Source organism: Cydia strobilella, chromosome 4, assembly GCF_947568885.1.
Source record: "Cydia strobilella chromosome 4, ilCydStro3.1, whole genome shotgun sequence".
Taxonomy (NCBI): domain Eukaryota; kingdom Metazoa; phylum Arthropoda; class Insecta; order Lepidoptera; family Tortricidae; genus Cydia; species Cydia strobilella.
In genome coordinates this window covers 14,523,050-14,540,565 of record NC_086044.1, presented here as the reverse complement: position 1 = coordinate 14,540,565, position 17,516 = coordinate 14,523,050, and the positions used below count along the sequence as shown (strand labels likewise).

The window sequence follows — 17,516 nt, the reverse complement described above, 5'->3', positions numbered from 1 at the left end:
TGGTATTTCGAATTTACCGCTCGTGCTGTAACTGCTGGAAGTGTCGCCAATAAAATGCCTAAAGGGTAAAAACGGGCTGTAGAGAAAAACTACGGTCGCGGTTCCGAAACCGACGCAAACAGTCTGCGATATTAGCGAAAATATTCACGACGTAAAATAATGTAAGTACCAAGTTTTAACATGGGAATTGTGGAAGGATAGCAATGGGGCTACGGTTCGCCGTAATCAGACTTCAGATTTATGTTAATTTTCTTTTTTTTTTATCAGTGACGATTGGGTGAGTGAGAGTAGGAGTTAGGAATACTTTTGGTAACTTTATATTGTCGATTCCAAAGTAAGGCTTTAAATGAGCTAAATAAGTATACAATAATTTAAACATAGGACTATAGTTTTCAGTTTAAAATAGTCGTTATAAATCTGGGTAAAACATCACATCACTTTCATATATATATATACCGCTGCATGCGCGCAACCTGGACCTCATGTATACTCCATCTGCAAATTCCCATCTTTGTGTGCAAAATAAATATATTTTTCATTTTTCATTTTCATTTTTTTTCATATATATAATGTGCGTATACATAGATCATGTTTAATCAGTCAGCCTTGTATCTACATATATATATATACATATATATATAATGTGCGTATACATAGATCATGTTTAGTCAGTCAGCCTTGTATACAGTACTTACATTATAATAGTTAGACATTGCGGCATCGGCAGCAGAGTGATCAAAGTGGATGTAATGTAGATATATTACGGCGGTGTATTCGCAATACATCCTTGCTAAGGGATATGGTTTAGTTTAGGACAAGTTTATGTTGCCGACTACACTTGTTTTTGCACATCAATCGTCAATTCGTCAACCTATTCATCTAACGAACTATCCAAAAGTCCGAATTACGATCGAGTATTTTTTCCAGTTATTCCCTAATGTGGCTAACTAAATTTAGTCGGTTTAACTAGGTATTTGAGTTAAAATGTAGTTAGAGCTATAAGATTCCGATGTAATAATAATTACATTTTATTTATTTATAATTATTACACTACTAAGCGCCACTTGCACCATCCCACTAACCCTTGGTTAAGCGGTTAAACCATTATTCCAGTATCAAATTGTACTGGTAACCATGGTAACTCCAGGTTTAACCGGTTAAACCCGGGTAAGTCGAACGGTGCAAGTGGCGCTTAGAAGAATTACGTAGTTAGGATGTTTATAAAAGTAATTTAGAGCGAAATTACCGAATAAGAATGAATATGCGTATGACTTACATTTTAATGTTAACATCGACTCCATAGCTCACTTTCGTCTTACTGTGCAATGAAAACTGCGAGGCCTGCACATAGTGCACATTAATATAATGTATAGAACCTACGGAATAAGCGACTGGTGAGTGTAACCGTAATGATCTAAAAATGTATTTTGAAGTATGTCTCACGATAGTTTAATTTCGAGCCTACGGATTCATAGCTTAAAACATGGTCTCATCCGACAGAAGTCATATAACTATCGACGAATGTAGCTTTTATATAACAAACGTCTTCAAATTCCAAATTATTTATTTGATAAACATAGGTCTTCAAGTGACTTTTTTTAATGAGAGCACTGAATGTTGGTCCGTAGCATAGCCCTTCCTTGAACCAATATGAACCATTTTTGCTAGGCCGATGCCTCCCACGTCGTTCGTACTACTTGTACTGTATCGTATAACGTATAACAAAATAACATATCTCCCCAAAATAATGCTTTCTACCGGATGGGACCATGTTTTAAAATTGCATTAAACCAAAGAATTGTATGTACACAGAAGATTCGCGTTTTTTGATAGCTTGATGCATCATGCTAATATGTATAAGTAATTTATCAGGTGGCCATTTCAAACTCTGCCGTTGAATTATACTGAAAGAAGCCCCCGGAAGTGAAATAAACGCACGTATAAACTGCAGAAGCGGTGTATATGACAGGGAGCAGAATTTTAGCGCGTTATCATGATAATGCAGGGGTTTTATTGTCCTTGTGAAAGACAATCCTATAATGGTGCGCCTACCATTAGGTGAATATGTAGGTCTGCTTTACAATTATAATAACTCTTGTCTCCGGCGTGCAGCGGTCGCGCCCGCGCCCTGCCGCCCCGCGCCGCCGGCCCCACGCCCGCACTGTGTCAATATCGTATAATTTGTGTTCGGCACTCGCCACTCCAATACCATTTTACTATTATAACGATACCGATTTATGCCGCTCACACGACGTAAAACTCCCCGGAAACTACCGGACGCCGTCCTCAAACAAGATAAAATTCGTAACAGCAAAATATAAATAAAAGTACTTATTCGCGTCCTTAATTGCAGCTTGCGGAAAAAGTTATTATTTTGTTTTCCCTGTTTATTCAAAACAGTTTGGCCACAGAATTATGTAGAGAAAGAAAACAATCAAATTATTTGTGTTGGTAACCGGACCGGAAGCAGTATTTTTTCTCGTTTGTTTTGTTTTTTTTTTTTCAGACAACTTGATGTTGCTTAGCATCGCATTTAAATTGTATAGTAGATACATGAGGAGAAGTGCTCTGATTCTGAATGTAGAATGTATCAGCCTGAATATACTTCTAGAAACACCATTTAACTCACCATACTATGATGTGACATATCCATTGTTGTCATCCAATCACTTACAAAAATCACTTGATTCTGTGTTTCAAATATTTCACCAAGTAAAATGCATTGAGTCGTCTCAATGTATATTTATGAAAAGCGCGGTCCGTATCACATTATAATTCATATGAGATGCAAAGATTTCCTTGAAAACAAAATGTAACGGTTAGAGAGGAGATTGTATATTTGATGGGTCGGGTGTTGGATGCGATAAATCCGACTGCATTAGTGAGCACGGGGCGCGTGCGTGGTCCCGTCGAACTCGAGGAGACGAGCGTCCGGGCGCGCCGGCCTGCCGCTGCACGCGCAGTGAGTAGAGGACCCGGCACCGCCGCCCGGCCTCGTTTGACCTTATTTAATTAGTTCGTTCGTTTTTACTCTTTGAACGTAACGTAGCATATTAAAATGTGTACTGCTTAATTTATTGTTTCCATCCATTCAATTGTCCGTTAGTAGTTTCAAATCCGACTTTTTGAGTTTATCGACCTTGCCAGCATCGTCAACCGATTGTGACTCTACATAAATGTAAAGTCGAATTTCGTCTTAATAGGTAACAACAATAAAATACTTATCCCACATGTGTTTATGGATACTATACTATTCTTTATTTTTAATATGTACCTATGTAACTCGTAAATGAAAATCATGTGTTTCTACAGATGTTTGCCAAACCCTGGAGATATTGATCAATAATGACAATAATTGTTACGTCAACTTCTTATAGGTGCGTGAAGTATAAGGTCCAAATGAAATAGTAGGTACTTACCTACTTATTCAAGTTTTATAACGAACGTACGTTATTCAAGTTATATATCCACCTTTCGACAATAGTGTTTGGATCTGAATCTGAAACTTGCAAGTAATGCTACGATCTCTTGAGTTATTTCAGTTTCAGTTCAACCACCTCGACATATCGGTACTGCCTGGAGAATTGTAAATCAGAGTGCATAATATATTTGCGGCGCAAAGCATATTTACCGTTTTTCAACAATCTTTACTTTACCTTTTTTCCAACGCGAAAATCTGGTTCATCTAACATGAACCTATGTTAAATTTCTTCTTAAATACGTACCTATTCTTAGCTCATTCATTAAGTTCAAGATTATATTATAAAAATATAAACCAAAATATCTGAGTTTAAATGTGAATGAGTCATGTTTATTGACAGTTAAAGCGTACCACAATGCCGTTTAGAGTAGACCTGTCAAATAGAAAAAATATATTTGTCAATTAATATAATTTAGGTACTTACCTTTTCATTTAAATACAAAAAAAGGGTATACGAATAAGTTTACTCTAGCAAGCTACTACGAGTCGAGTATTTATATATTACTATAAATGGCTATTTTTGTGTCGAAACTTGTACGCGCGGAACTTTGTTATAGGCGGCTTATTTAATATTAGCCTTGTTTGTCAGCATTGAGCACAGTATGAAATTATAATAGTATAATCAACTGAAATCACGTAAAATGTATTGAGTATTTGTTTATTATTAATAAATATGAAACGAAAGCCCCGTTGTTATGCGAATTCTTATTTAATTTTCGAACGATGTCCATACAACTAATTAAGAGGAAATATTTGTAAATTTTAAAAGGAAAATATATGTATACATTACATTATATTAATGGTGGAAAACTCGTATTGCATGATTTATCGTTTGCCAACGCCATTCTACCTCGATCTTAGAACTCTTAGTTACAACATCATTCTATTATTGTTTCAGTGCCATGAAGATAATGCTGGGTAAACTCCCCCGGCCGTGGATAGTGGACGACGCGAAGGACGACGGCTACACCGCGCTCCACCTGGCGGCGCTGAACAACCACGCGGAGGTGGCCGAGCTGCTGGTGCGTGGCGGCGCGCGGCCTGATCTGCAGAACGCGAACCTGCAGACCGCGCTGCACCTGGCGGTCGAGCGACAACACACGCAGATAGTCCGGCTGCTCGTCTCGCACGGCGCCGACCTCAACATCTGCGATAAGGTATTTACTATCACTTGCAGACCGTGATGCACGTAAAATAGTAGTGGCATAGACTATTCAAATCTTTATCTGAAGAACACTTACACAGCTCTTGATAAAAAGTAAGCAAAAACAATGCTTGGTGAGTACGTATGACGCTGCGCCGCATATTAGGTAGCAAAACTAGCACAGCTATGCGCGATATTATCTGCTCTAGACAATACGAACCGCTCCGCTCATCTCTACAGCAACAACGATTAGGGATAATCAAAGTATCCCGTGGAAGGAGATGGTATCGCCTCGAAAGCTAAACTTTCTACTTATTTAGTGCCGTTGTTTATAAAGAATTTATAGTCACTAATTGTATCGCGTCCTTTTATGCAGTTACTAGCAAGCACACCTCATGTTCTTTAATGAGAACAAAACAAACAGGTATGTATGTACAGCTGTGTGTGTGTGCAATATATGTAATAGCAGTACATAAGAAAATGAAAATGAGGGCCTAGGGGAAAACTATAACTAGATTACTTACTACCTACTTATTAATTAATCACTTACTTTTTTTACTTAGTTTTTCATGGGCGCTATCATCATTTAGTGCCTCAAGCAAACAAACAAAACCAAGTAGTCCGTCAATAATCAACAAAAAAGTCCGAATAATAGACCATTAGTACACACGACAAGTCTCATAGAAAACTATTTTGGTTTCTGACATTATACTAGATTACACTTGTATTTATAGTCCACAATTGTATTTTTTTCATAGGGTTTTACATTTTTATAACAATTCCCGCGAGTTAGAAAAACGCCGGTTTTCATTTTTTTTTATTAGTGATTTTGAAATTTTTTCGAACACTGAAATCTTAAAATTTAAAATACGCAAGAATTTTTTTTGTCAACCGCTTGACGTGACAGTAAAGGTTGTATACAGTTCATTTTGAAATAAAGTCAAGTAATGTAAAGATATAATAAAAAAAGATCTAAAATTATAGTTTTACCCTAATTTTCATGTTCTTATTGACTCTATTCTATTGCACGTTACTGTAGGTATAAACTATTTACGAGTATTACTTTAACTAAATATTGTAAGTAGTCGTCCTGACTCCTGACATCACACCGATCTCCTTCTTCCTCGCATTAGGAATTTATTTACGTTATTCCCCACTAAGGCCCACTTGCACCATTCCACTAACCCAGGGTTAACCGGTTAAACCTGGAGTGACCATGGTTACCATGCAGTCCTATTTGACACTGGGTTAACGGTTTAACCGCTTAACCCTGGGTTAGTGGGATGGTGCAAGTGGGCCTAAATCTTTAGTAACATTATTTTTATTATTTGGTGACGAATCAAGTCTGAGGTTATACCAAAAACATACTTCCATACACACTATGTAAGTAGATTAGCAATCCGCCCGAGATGCCAGCCTCATAAGATAAGACCGCTCAGATTTTTTTTAATTTATTTAGAATTTCGACATTAATATGTTTTTATCGCTTGAACTGCATAGCCATTTCGGACGTGTTCCTTAACAGTCTCAGAACAATAAGACTGAAGTAAGTTTTGACTGCCGTCTTGTTTAGCGTCGTAGTTTTCTAAATAGAGGGGCGGGGCGGAAAGCCAACTAATACACTTTTTTTCTAGCAATGTCAACTTAAGGGCGTTTTTTTTATCGTTTATAAAAACAACATTCCGTTTGTGTGTGGCTTACGGAAATCTCGGACGTAAAAAAAATGTAGATGGCTGAAAAATGTGGCTAGGATCCAAACCACAGACAAAAGGATACTCTTTCCAGGACGTAATTTTGTCATACATTGTAAATGGATACAATTATGAACGCTTTATCAGGACGGCGACACGCCGCTGCACGAGGCGCTGCGCCACCATACGCTGCAACAGCTGCGGCGGCTGCAAGACGCGCGCGACGCGGCGCTGCTCTCGGGTCTAGCGCACGCGCACGACAAGAAGTCTTCCGCGTCCATCGCGTGCTTCCTCGCCGCACACGGCGCCGACCTCACCGTTAAGAATAAGAAAGGTGATTATACCCTGGCAGGATGACTGGATGACGAACATGATACGGCAATAGTACATTACTACAGAGGCCGTGAAGTAAGGGGTTGCCGGCCGAATAGAATAGCCGAACCGAACGTAGTGAGGCCGGATAGTTATGAGGCCGCATAGTTATGAGGCCGCCGACCCTTTTTCACGCCGAGGTATGTATAGTGCTTTTCTCAAACATGCAATGAAATAATAATACAAACATGATGATGATGATGATGATTGTTTCATATCGTAATGTGATAGGTTATTCAGTGCGTGGAGTATCGAGGACGAATAAAAATTTGATTATTTTTGCGCTACGACGCACTGTTAAGGAGATACAGATTATTGTTTTTGTTTCTTTTTTTTTCTTGACCTAGAGGGGAACGAAAATTTTGTTATTTATGCGCTACGAGGCATGGTTTAGGAAATACAGCCCTATAAAGATTTTTTTTGTTTTTTTTTAAATATAAATCAAGGGTCACCTAGAGGGTAACGAAAATGTTATTATTTTTTCGCTACTACTCATGGTTTAGGAGATACAGCCCTAAAAATATTTTTTTTTTCTTTTTTTTTTCTTTTTTGATTTTCATTGTGTTTTTTGTATATTACTTTTGGGGTTTTATATAGGGGAACGTAAACTTTCTTATTTTTGCGCTACGACGCATGGTTTAGGAGATACAGCCCTATACAGATTCTTTTTGTTTTTTTTTTTTAATATAAATTAAGGTTCAACTAGACGGGAACGAAAATTTTATTATTTTCGCGCTACGACGCATGGTTTAAGAGATACAGCCCTATAAAGATTTTTTGTTTTTTTGGGTTTTCTTTTTCAAATATAAATTAAGGGTCACCTAGAGGGGAACGAAAATTTTATTATTTTTGCACTACGACGCATGGGTTAGGAGATACAGCCCTATAAAGATTTTTTGTTTTTTTTTGGGTTTTTTTTTTTGTATAAATTAAGGGTCACCTAAAGGGGAACGAAACTGATTATTTTTGCGCTACGTCGCATGGTTTAGGAGATACAGCCTATAAAGGTTTTTTTTGTATTTTTTTTGGGTTTTTTTTAGCATGTTTAACCGCTTATAAATATAGTAAGTTTTTTTTTTAAATTTTAATGCAAGTATGCTTACAGAGAGGTTGGTCGTTGGCTGTATGTAATATTTCCTTTGTCAGTCTAAACTTATTGAGCAAATTTAAAGCAGCGTTAGAGCAGCGGACAATAATGTACGTTTCATACTAACTCCCTACATTACTTCTTGGCCTAGGTCAAGAACCATAAATGAGCAACTTCATGTCTTCATTTCGTGACATTAACGCATACTTTTTGGAGTATGTTTGAGAAAAGACTTATATACCTTCCTACTAGTACACTCAGCGTCAATTGTAGTGGATGAAACAACGCACCAAAAGTATCTACCACCCCGGAATGCTTTTCAAAATGATATCACTACAGTTCGCGTTCAAAAGTATCTGTCACAATCTATTTAATTGTTCAACATATAGAAACCTATATTTGCAAGTATGTTAAGTTATTTTATTTGACACTGACGCGTAGTCAGATCCGCTACGTTTGATGCTGACTGTACCTAAAATACGCATTGTTTGGATACTCATTTTTAACCTAGAATATCCATAGGTACAGTATAACAAACTATTCAACCAGGATATCAAGACGATAATGTTGTAATATTAAAATAAGAAGTGCCAATCGCGAAAACTGGAGGCATTCATATAAAAACCTATTATTTCTAATTGTAGGTCAAACCCCACTCGACCTGTGCCCGGATCCCAACCTATGCAAGACGCTGACAACATGCCGCAAGGAAGGCACAGGCGGCAGCGACATGACTCCCGATAGCGAAGCAGGCGCGGCGACGGCGGCAGCACCAGTCCCTGGGGAGACGGTTCACACCGACCCTACCGCGGATGAGTGCCTCGTCTGCTCTGATGCAAAGCGAGACACTCTCTTCCGCCCGTGCGGGCACATATGCTGCTGCAACGTGTGTGCTGCAAGGGTAAGTGTTGTTATACGTAATGTAAAGAAGGCACAGCAAATGGATGTGAAATGTAGCAAAAAACGGACATATTTAAACACACTGACATACTGGGTGATCTTGGGGTCGTGATTCGTGGTCCCGAATATCGAAAATGTAGGTACATATTCCGATCCTCTTCGATCTTCCGATCCTGGCTACTTTAGCGGGCCGATACGACTCGCCCATAATGCGGAATTCTGAGTGTGTCATAACCGCTACTAGGTGATAGAATAACTATATTATTGTTACTGCTGTCTGTTTTTGTTTGTCGCTTTCTGTTTTTGTTCCTCTAACACTTAGTTTTTAATTTTTAATTTTAATTGTTACTAACCATTATGGGCCATTGTTGTCTTTTGAATAAATAAATTGAATTGATATTAAGATAGTCATACTGAACATGATTCCCCATGGGACCGATATGAAAATCGTGAATAAATATACCCCCGTACGTTTGATAAATATACGTACGTTTCGTCTACTTCGGGCCCCTTAGTGTCCATTGGTTTTTTTTTCACGACCCCAATATCACCCAGGATAAAAAAATTACTATTTTCTTTCTATTGATCATAAGTTTTTAGTTCCGATCTGTGTATTTAGTTCCGATCACAATGCTATCCTAAAACTACTGTCGGACCTCCTAGTGGGAAATGTCTTAGGATGTAGGCTATATGTACTGTTATAACTTTGCCTGTAAATCTTATTGGCCTGTATCTGTTTTTTTCCCCAATAAAGAAAATAAAAGAAAATAAAATAAAGTTGTAAATGATTGATAAGATTAATTTGTATTTTAGGTGAAAAAGTGCCTGATCTGCCGCGCATGCGTGACGTCGCGGCAGCGCGTGGGCGAGTGCGTGGTGTGCTCGGAGGCGCCGGCCACGGTGGTGTTCCGGCCTTGCGGGGACGTGTGCGCGTGCGCGGCATGCGCGCCGCTCATGCGCAAGTGTGTCGAGTGCCGTACGCCGCTGCAGCACGGGGCTGTGGCTCCGCACAACATCGACCGTAAGTATATATGGCTTTAAAGGCGAATTTCTAGCAGCGCGTGAGTACGTGGTGTGCTCGGAGATGCCGGTTTATTAAAGACTACTCCACGCCGCACGACCAACTGATGTGGCCACTTAATTTGGACAATCCCAGTATAGGAAAGTGTGAACAGTACCACAGGTTGAAACTACGAAAACGCACGGGAGAGTGAGTTAATTAATTTACAAGCTGTATGTAACAGATGGCTATATAGTATGGCCGTATAATATTAATAAACTTTCGCCAAGATTTCGATTCCTCAATTGACTTAATGATATATGTCAACAGTAGAAAAGGAGGGCAGCAGCAACCTGGCACAAATTCAAGTGAACAAGGGTCAGCCGGCTCCCGCTCCGGCGGCGCCGCACCACATGAACAACGGCTCGCGGCCAGCGCCCGCGCCTGCGCCAGCGCCTGCGCCTGCGCCTGCGCCTGCGCCTGCGCCTGCGTGCGCGCCTGCGCCGGCGCCTGCGTGCGCGCCTGCGCCTGCTTGCGCGTCTGCGCATGCGTCCGCCCCCGCCCCCGCGCACGTCACCTCGCCGCCGCCCGCCGACGTGCAGAAACTACAGCAGCAGCTCCAGGATATCAAGGAGCAGGTATGATTGTTAAAAGATAAATTAAAACCCTTCGTCTACACTATGAAATGAAATGAAATGAAATGAAAGCATTTATTTCGGATACAAATAATCCATATTATGTTAGTAGTAACTTATATTAGGTGTGTTAGTAGAAAGCAAAGATAGATATAACTCCGTAATAGATAGATACAGTCTAAGGAAAAAACGTGCCTCGAAAATCAAAAAAATTTGATTCTCGTTCAGAGGGCGCTACTAGTTTTGGCCTACAGTCGTATAGATGGCGTTGACGGTTTCGTTTGTTATTTAACAATTTTAACGCATATCAGTGAAAGAACATGGGTCAAAATCATAAAAATAATTAATTTAAATAAAAAAAATCATTTATCTATATTTAAATACATTCTATCGTATTTTTATAAAGCTTCATTTTTAGTTTTAAAGTGTGTCGACAGATGGCAGTGAATTTACTGGGGTTACAAAATTTACTATGACAGTACCGCTCTAGTATAAGTTACTCTATGGTAGAAAGTATAATTATAATTACAATTGACATGCACGGACATCCAGTGAGCGAGGATAGGGCTGTCCATTCTCTCAGCGATCACCTTCAGGAGAGTGTTGGTACTGCCCCGCACGCGTTCGCCCAGGGACGCCACCCGCTTGCGCAGCACGGTTTGAAAACCATCAGTTCTCCACGCGGCGAACATTCCTGACGCGCTGCAGCGCCAGGGCAGCCCCAACAACCCCCTGAAGGCGTTATTGTACTGGACGCGCAGAGCACTGTAGGCTTTTTTGGTGTAGTCACTCCACAGGTTGCACGTGTGTAGGTTTTGGCAATACGTTTTGAACAGGGTTATTTTCACCTCAGTAGAACAACGCGCAAACCTGCGAGAAAGCATGTTACACCTTACCGACAGTGCTCTGCGCTCCCTTTCTATATCAATATCATCTTTTAGAGTGTCAGTAATCCAGTGACCCAAGTATTTGAACCTAGTAACTGTTTGAAGAGGAGAACCACTGAGCATTATTGGCGGAATGGGATATGTTTTAATGCCAGACTTGAACAGTAATACCTCACTCTTTTTTACATTATATTTTAGTCCGTGGGCCACAGCGTATCTGCCACATATATCAAGCAGAATCCTAAGGCCGTTGACTGAGGGGCTCAACAGCACCATGTCGTCTGCGTAGCTTATGTTGTTAACAAAACAACCATCCACCGAACATCCGACACCCGCGCTGCTGAGCTCCTCAATCAAGCCGTTAATGTACATGTTGAACAAAGTGGGCGAAGTTAACCCCCCCCTGTCTAACTCCGCACTCCATTTTATATACATCGGAGTATCCCCCCGCCCATCGAACTACGTTTGATTGGTTGTCATACCAGTACTTTAAAATTTTTATGACTTCAGCTGGTAAACTTGAGCTCATGCTTAACTTGTTCCACAACACTTGGTATGAGACTAGGTCAAACGCCTTCGACAAGTCCAAAAAGCATGCGTATACCGGCGTGCTCCTGTCAGTATAATACCGAACAGTGTGCTTGAGACATAGAACCGCTGATTCAGTGGATAGTCCCGGTCGGAAACCGAACTGGGCGTCATGCAGGTTAATATGCTTGTTCATATACGTGTTAAGCACACTGTCCAGTACCTTCGCCAAGATATTAGCCAGAATAATTGGCCTATAATTGGACTTATCTGAGGCATCACCTGTCTTATTTTTTATGATGGGTACGACTATAGTCTTCATGAGGTCGTCCGGCAAGTAGTACTATGTATCCTGTCTTATCTACTTTCTCGTTTCTGAAAACTTGTGTACGAATAAAAACATTATGAGTAAGTCGGACGAATCATCTACTTACATAAAAACTAGCGCCTGCTCCAATTTTTGAGATTAAGTTGCCGAATAGACCCTAGCGAGGCATATCAGAAGTCGGGACAACGCTAGATTACATCAACAAACAATTTTACAGTACATATGGTGCTACTTTCTCGCACTAGTGCGTAAAAGAGCACTTTTCGTGCATATGTGGAAAGTTTAAAGGGCCATATGTACTGTAAAACGTTGTACGATACACGTGCGAATAGGTAATTCGCAACTCGTGTCGATTTAAAACACTCCCTGCGGTCGTGTTTTAATTTATCGCCACTCGTTTCGAATTTCCTCTTTTCCGCACTTGTATCGTAAATAACTATAGTCGTATAATCAAGTAGCTATATGACTCGACTCGGAGTATTATAAAAGTAGTATAACAGTCATCATTTTAACCGTACATCGAGTAATGGTGCATTATGCAACTAAATAGTCGGTGAAACTTAGTGTCGTATAGCAAGGTCGAATAAACGTTTATTCTACCATTTTATACGACATTCGTATACCTACGTATTACGATGACTTCTATAGAACTCCCTTACACCACGACAGTTGGTCGCATGGAGGTCGCATATTCGGTGAAACTTATTATCGTATAGCAAGGTCGATAAACATTTATTCTACCATTTTATACGACAGTCGTATAGTAGGTATTACGACGACTTCTATAGAACTTTCTTACACGACAGTTGATCGCATGGAGGTTATGGTCGTACACGGTACACGCACACACAATTATGTGGTATGGATACCCATTATGCGACTTTTAAACTACCAATAGTTGCTTACGCGTCGTAAAAGTGTTCCTTATAGAACAGTCGACTAACTGTTACTGGGGCGACCGCTTTCCGTATTTAAGTAGCAAAACTGCTATTATACTACCGCTATTTAATCAATAGCCGAATAGATGTGGTTAAATAAACTTTTATACAACTTTTGAAAAGTTATGGCGACCGTTCCAATTCAAATGTACCTATAGATTATAGAACCTCAAGTTGAATAACTGTCTCATAAGGCACCTGCTTAATAATTTGTTAATCAAAATAATTAAATAAGTAAGTATTTTAAAAGCGCATCAAAAATTTGTTATAAACTTAATCATCAGTAAATTTGACTGCGCAGTAGTTTACAGACATGAAATACACTTTTGTCTCCTATTTCATAAACCACCAATTTAAAAAAAATGGCTAAGTACCTTCTTTCAAAGATACAATTTTACACCACTTGCTGTTAATATTCTGTCAATTTGACACACGCCGACGCGGAACGTGCGTTGAAGAAATAAGCTATTATAGTCATACTTGTTATGGCCTTTTTTTGCCCGGATGCTGCACTTCATGATAAAAGCAAGCCGCTTTGCACAGTGCTAGTAGGGACCAAACTGAGTGATTTGACCCGCAGCAGCGCAAGTTTTACCCCTTAGTAACAGAGATGGCGCCACTTCTTTAAAAAAGATTTCAAAAAATTCTACAAGCTAAACCAATGAACCGATTTAAATATTTAATATCTCAAATGAAAGCTCATTATATACATTACTTTTAAAAAAAATACTCTAAAAATATATACTGAATACTTTTGACAAAAATCGGTCTTAAGTTTTTTTTTTACGATTGATAGTTTTTACTTGAACTGAAATAATCTTAGAGTTTTTACTTGATTTCTCAAAAAAAATGTATGGAACATGAATAGTTTAATGCATGTATATATTACTGAACAAATAACAAGTATTATAAAAAAACCCGACACCGATACCTCTCATACTTCACGAAATATGAAAGTTTGAATGTGAGTGTAAATTTCTTCAAAATATATTTTTAAAAATTCTACACGCAAAACTATTTGACCGATTTCAATGTTTGATATCTCAAACAAAAGCTCATTGTATACATTACTTACAAAAAATACTCAAAAAATATATACTGAATACTTTCGACAAAAAACGGCATCGTAAGGTTTTTTTTTACTCGATTGATAGTTTTTACTTGATTTCTCAAAAAAAATGTATGGAACATGAATAGTTTAATGCATGTATATATTACTGAATAAATAACAAGTATTAAAAAAAAACCCGACACCGATACCTCTCATACTTCACGAAATATGAAAGTTTGAATGTGTAAATTTCTTAAAAATATATTTTAAAAAATTCTACAAGCAAATCTATTTGACGGATTTCAATGTTTAATATCTCAAATAAAAGCACATTATATACATTCCTATAAAAAATACGCAAAAAACATATACTGAATACTTTTGACAAAAAAACGGCATCTTAAGTTTTTTTTTCTTGCTCGATTGATAGTTTTTGTGATACTATCACTGTGCAAAGCGGCTTGCTTTTATCATGAAGTGCAGCATTTTGTTCATAACAAGTATGACTATTAATACGACCTTTAGGTGGCGATAACTCAACTTAAAGTTGTATAAACATCGTATTTCGCACCACTAGGTACTTTTTAACCGACTTCAAGATTTAAAAGGAGGAGGTTCTCAATTCGGTTGTTTTTTTTTATGTTTGTTACTCCATAACTCCGTCATTTCTGGACCGATTTTGAAAATTCTCTTTTTGATTGTAAGTATATACATACAGATTGGTCCCGTTTTTGTCAAAAAGCAGTTCTGATGATGGGATTCATGAGGAATCGAGGGAACTCCTCAAATGTTAAAGGCATACATATAGTGATTTTAGTATTTTCATCAACAAATTAAGCACTTACATTAAAAAAGTGACATTTGTTGAAGTGGAACTGCTGATGATGATCAGAACGGAACTCTTCAATGACGCATAGTTCACGTTTGGCGATTTGTCCTCTTCGTTATGTTTGTTATGCAAGTTAGGTTTTCAAGAAACATTTTGTCAAGCTCGAGTTCTGATGATGGGATCCATGAGGAATCGAGGGAACTCCTCAAATGTGAAAGGCATACATATAGTGATTTTTGTATTTTTATAAACAAATCCAGCACTTCCATTTTAAAAAGTGACATTTATTGAAGTGGAACTGCTGATGATGATCAGAACGGAACTCTTCAATGACGCATAGTTCACGTTTGGCGATTTGTCCTCTTCGTTATGTTTGTTAAGCAAGTTAGGTTTTCAAGAAACATTTTTGTCAAGCTCGAGTTCTGATGATGGGATCCATGAGGAATCGAGGGAACTCCTCAAATGTGAAAGGCATACATATAGTGATTTTTGTATTTTTATAAACAAATCCAGCACTTCCATTTTAAAAAGTGACATTTGATGAAGTGGAACTGCTGATGATGATCAGAATGGTACTCTTTAATGACGCATAGTTTACGTTTGGCGATTTGTCCTCTTCTTTATGATTGTAAAGCAACTTAAGTTTTTAAGACATATTTTTGTCAAGCTCGAGTTCTGATGATGAGACCCACGAGGAACCAAGGGAACTCCTCAAATGTGAAAGGCATACATATAGTGATTTTTGTATTTTCATCAACAAATAAAGCATTTACATTTAAAAAAGTGACATTTGATGAAGTGGAAACTGCTGATAATGATCAGAATGGAACTCTTCAGTGACACATAGTCCACATTTGGCGATTTGTTCTCTTCCTTTTGGACCCAGACCTAAACTTGGACCCGGACTCGGACCCGAACCCGGGTCTGAACATGGACCCCAACTCGGACCCGGACCCGGACCGAACTCTGACCCAAACTTGGACCCGGACAGCCGGACACAGACCCGGACTCTGACCCGGACCAAGACCCGGTCCCGGAAATGCTACTAGAACAGTGGGTTAGGTGGGTGGTTGGGTTTTGAACTGCGATTCTCACAGAACAGAACTGCTATCAGAAAAGTAGGTTAGGTTAGAGCTGTGACCCTTACAGAAACGAAATGCTATCAGAAAAGTAGGTTAGGTTAGAACTGCGACCCTTACAAAAACGAAATGCTGCTAGAAAAGTGGGTGGTTTTACCTCCTTTTCTACATAATTAGGCAAAAGGTGCTGTCTTTTTCGTTTCATTGTCTGGAATCTAAGAGTGCACCATAAGTGAACTTTCAGCGGCCCCCATTGAAGTCGGTTTTTTTTTTCTTAAAAATTATCCTTAAGTCGAATAGGCGTCATAGTAGTTACTATTTATACGACAAAGTGTCGAATCGGCGACGTATATACGACGACTATGCAACTAAATAGGTATTAAAACGACCACAACTTTTTTTACGTCTAAGTTGAATAAGATGCGCCCAAATCGCGTCGTATAAACGTACATGCGACGTTTATGCGACCACAAGATCTGGTCGCATATATACCTTCATTCTGCCTTAAATTGTTAGTTGGGGTGCGCTGTGCAGAAGATTAAATGCTATCTTGAATATTGATTCTAGAATAACACATCAATAAGCCATCACCTGACGAAGCCTGCGTTGCGGACATAAAATATGACTATTTATTCATGAATTTTTATTCATGAAATTAAACTATGAAATCGGATTATATCGCGTATATTGAATTTATAATACATCCCGACATTTCGAACCCTTTACTGCGTTCGTGGTCAACAGATGACTGAAGAAAAGCTACAATGTGCAAAAATACCCACATACAAAAATAATGTACATGCAAAATCAGTTCATAGGGCTAGGGCTAGGGCAGTTATACAATACAACTATTTTCAAGTAAAGATATACGCAATAAAGCTACGTCTGCTCTAACCCTACACCTCTGACCCGAGAAGATTTAATTCCCTCCTAAATTGTAAGAGGGTATCGCAAGAAACTCGGCGGGACACATCTTTTCAAAACATATTATAACATCATCCATCACAAAGGTCTTACAGTCTATGTTTCGCTTGCTCCTTTATCAGATGGATTACAGGATCCCAAGCTGGTGGTAGAGAAAAGCCATCTTCCCTATTAAAGTTTGGATATTTCTTAATCTCAATGGCCTCGCGCAGCAGTCTGGGTATGTATCGCTTCTCCTTGGCAAGAACCAGAGGCTTATCAAACTTTATTGAGTGATTGGCTTTATCCATGACATGCTCACAGACTGCAGACCTAGGTCGACGGTGCTTGAGCTATGTGTTCCTTCACCCGAGTGGAAATGCTTCGTTTCGTCTGCCCGACATATGATAGGCCACACTGGCACACTCACAGTCTAGCCTGTACACTCCTGCAATCTGTAGAGGGGTATTGTATTTTACAGGCCTCAGGAATTGTGACATCTTCTTCATTGGCTTGAAATATGGTTTTATACAAGCACGTTTCAAGATGTGGCTGATCCTGTCCGTGACCCCTCTGACAAAAGATCCCTTTCCCTCCCTCCTCCTCTCCCTCTGATAATCCTTTTTCATAGTTTTATTTCATGAGTAACTATAACGGTAACCG

At 39.0% G+C, this 17,516-nt stretch overlaps 1 protein-coding gene across 1 annotated transcript in view; it reads left to right on the top strand.

Moving 5' to 3' along the window:
- LOC134741104 (E3 ubiquitin-protein ligase mib1) overlaps nucleotides 1-17,516 on the top strand; it is a 364,534-nt gene that overhangs the window by 342,761 nt on the left and 4,257 nt on the right. The window contains exons 12-16 of the mRNA XM_063673876.1: nucleotides 4,380-4,638; nucleotides 6,464-6,650; nucleotides 8,420-8,676; nucleotides 9,489-9,696; nucleotides 10,006-10,313. Coding sequence (XP_063529946.1) covers nucleotides 4,380-4,638; nucleotides 6,464-6,650; nucleotides 8,420-8,676; nucleotides 9,489-9,696; nucleotides 10,006-10,313 — 1,219 coding nt within the window. The remainder of the gene's footprint in view (nucleotides 1-4,379; nucleotides 4,639-6,463; nucleotides 6,651-8,419; nucleotides 8,677-9,488; nucleotides 9,697-10,005; nucleotides 10,314-17,516) is intronic.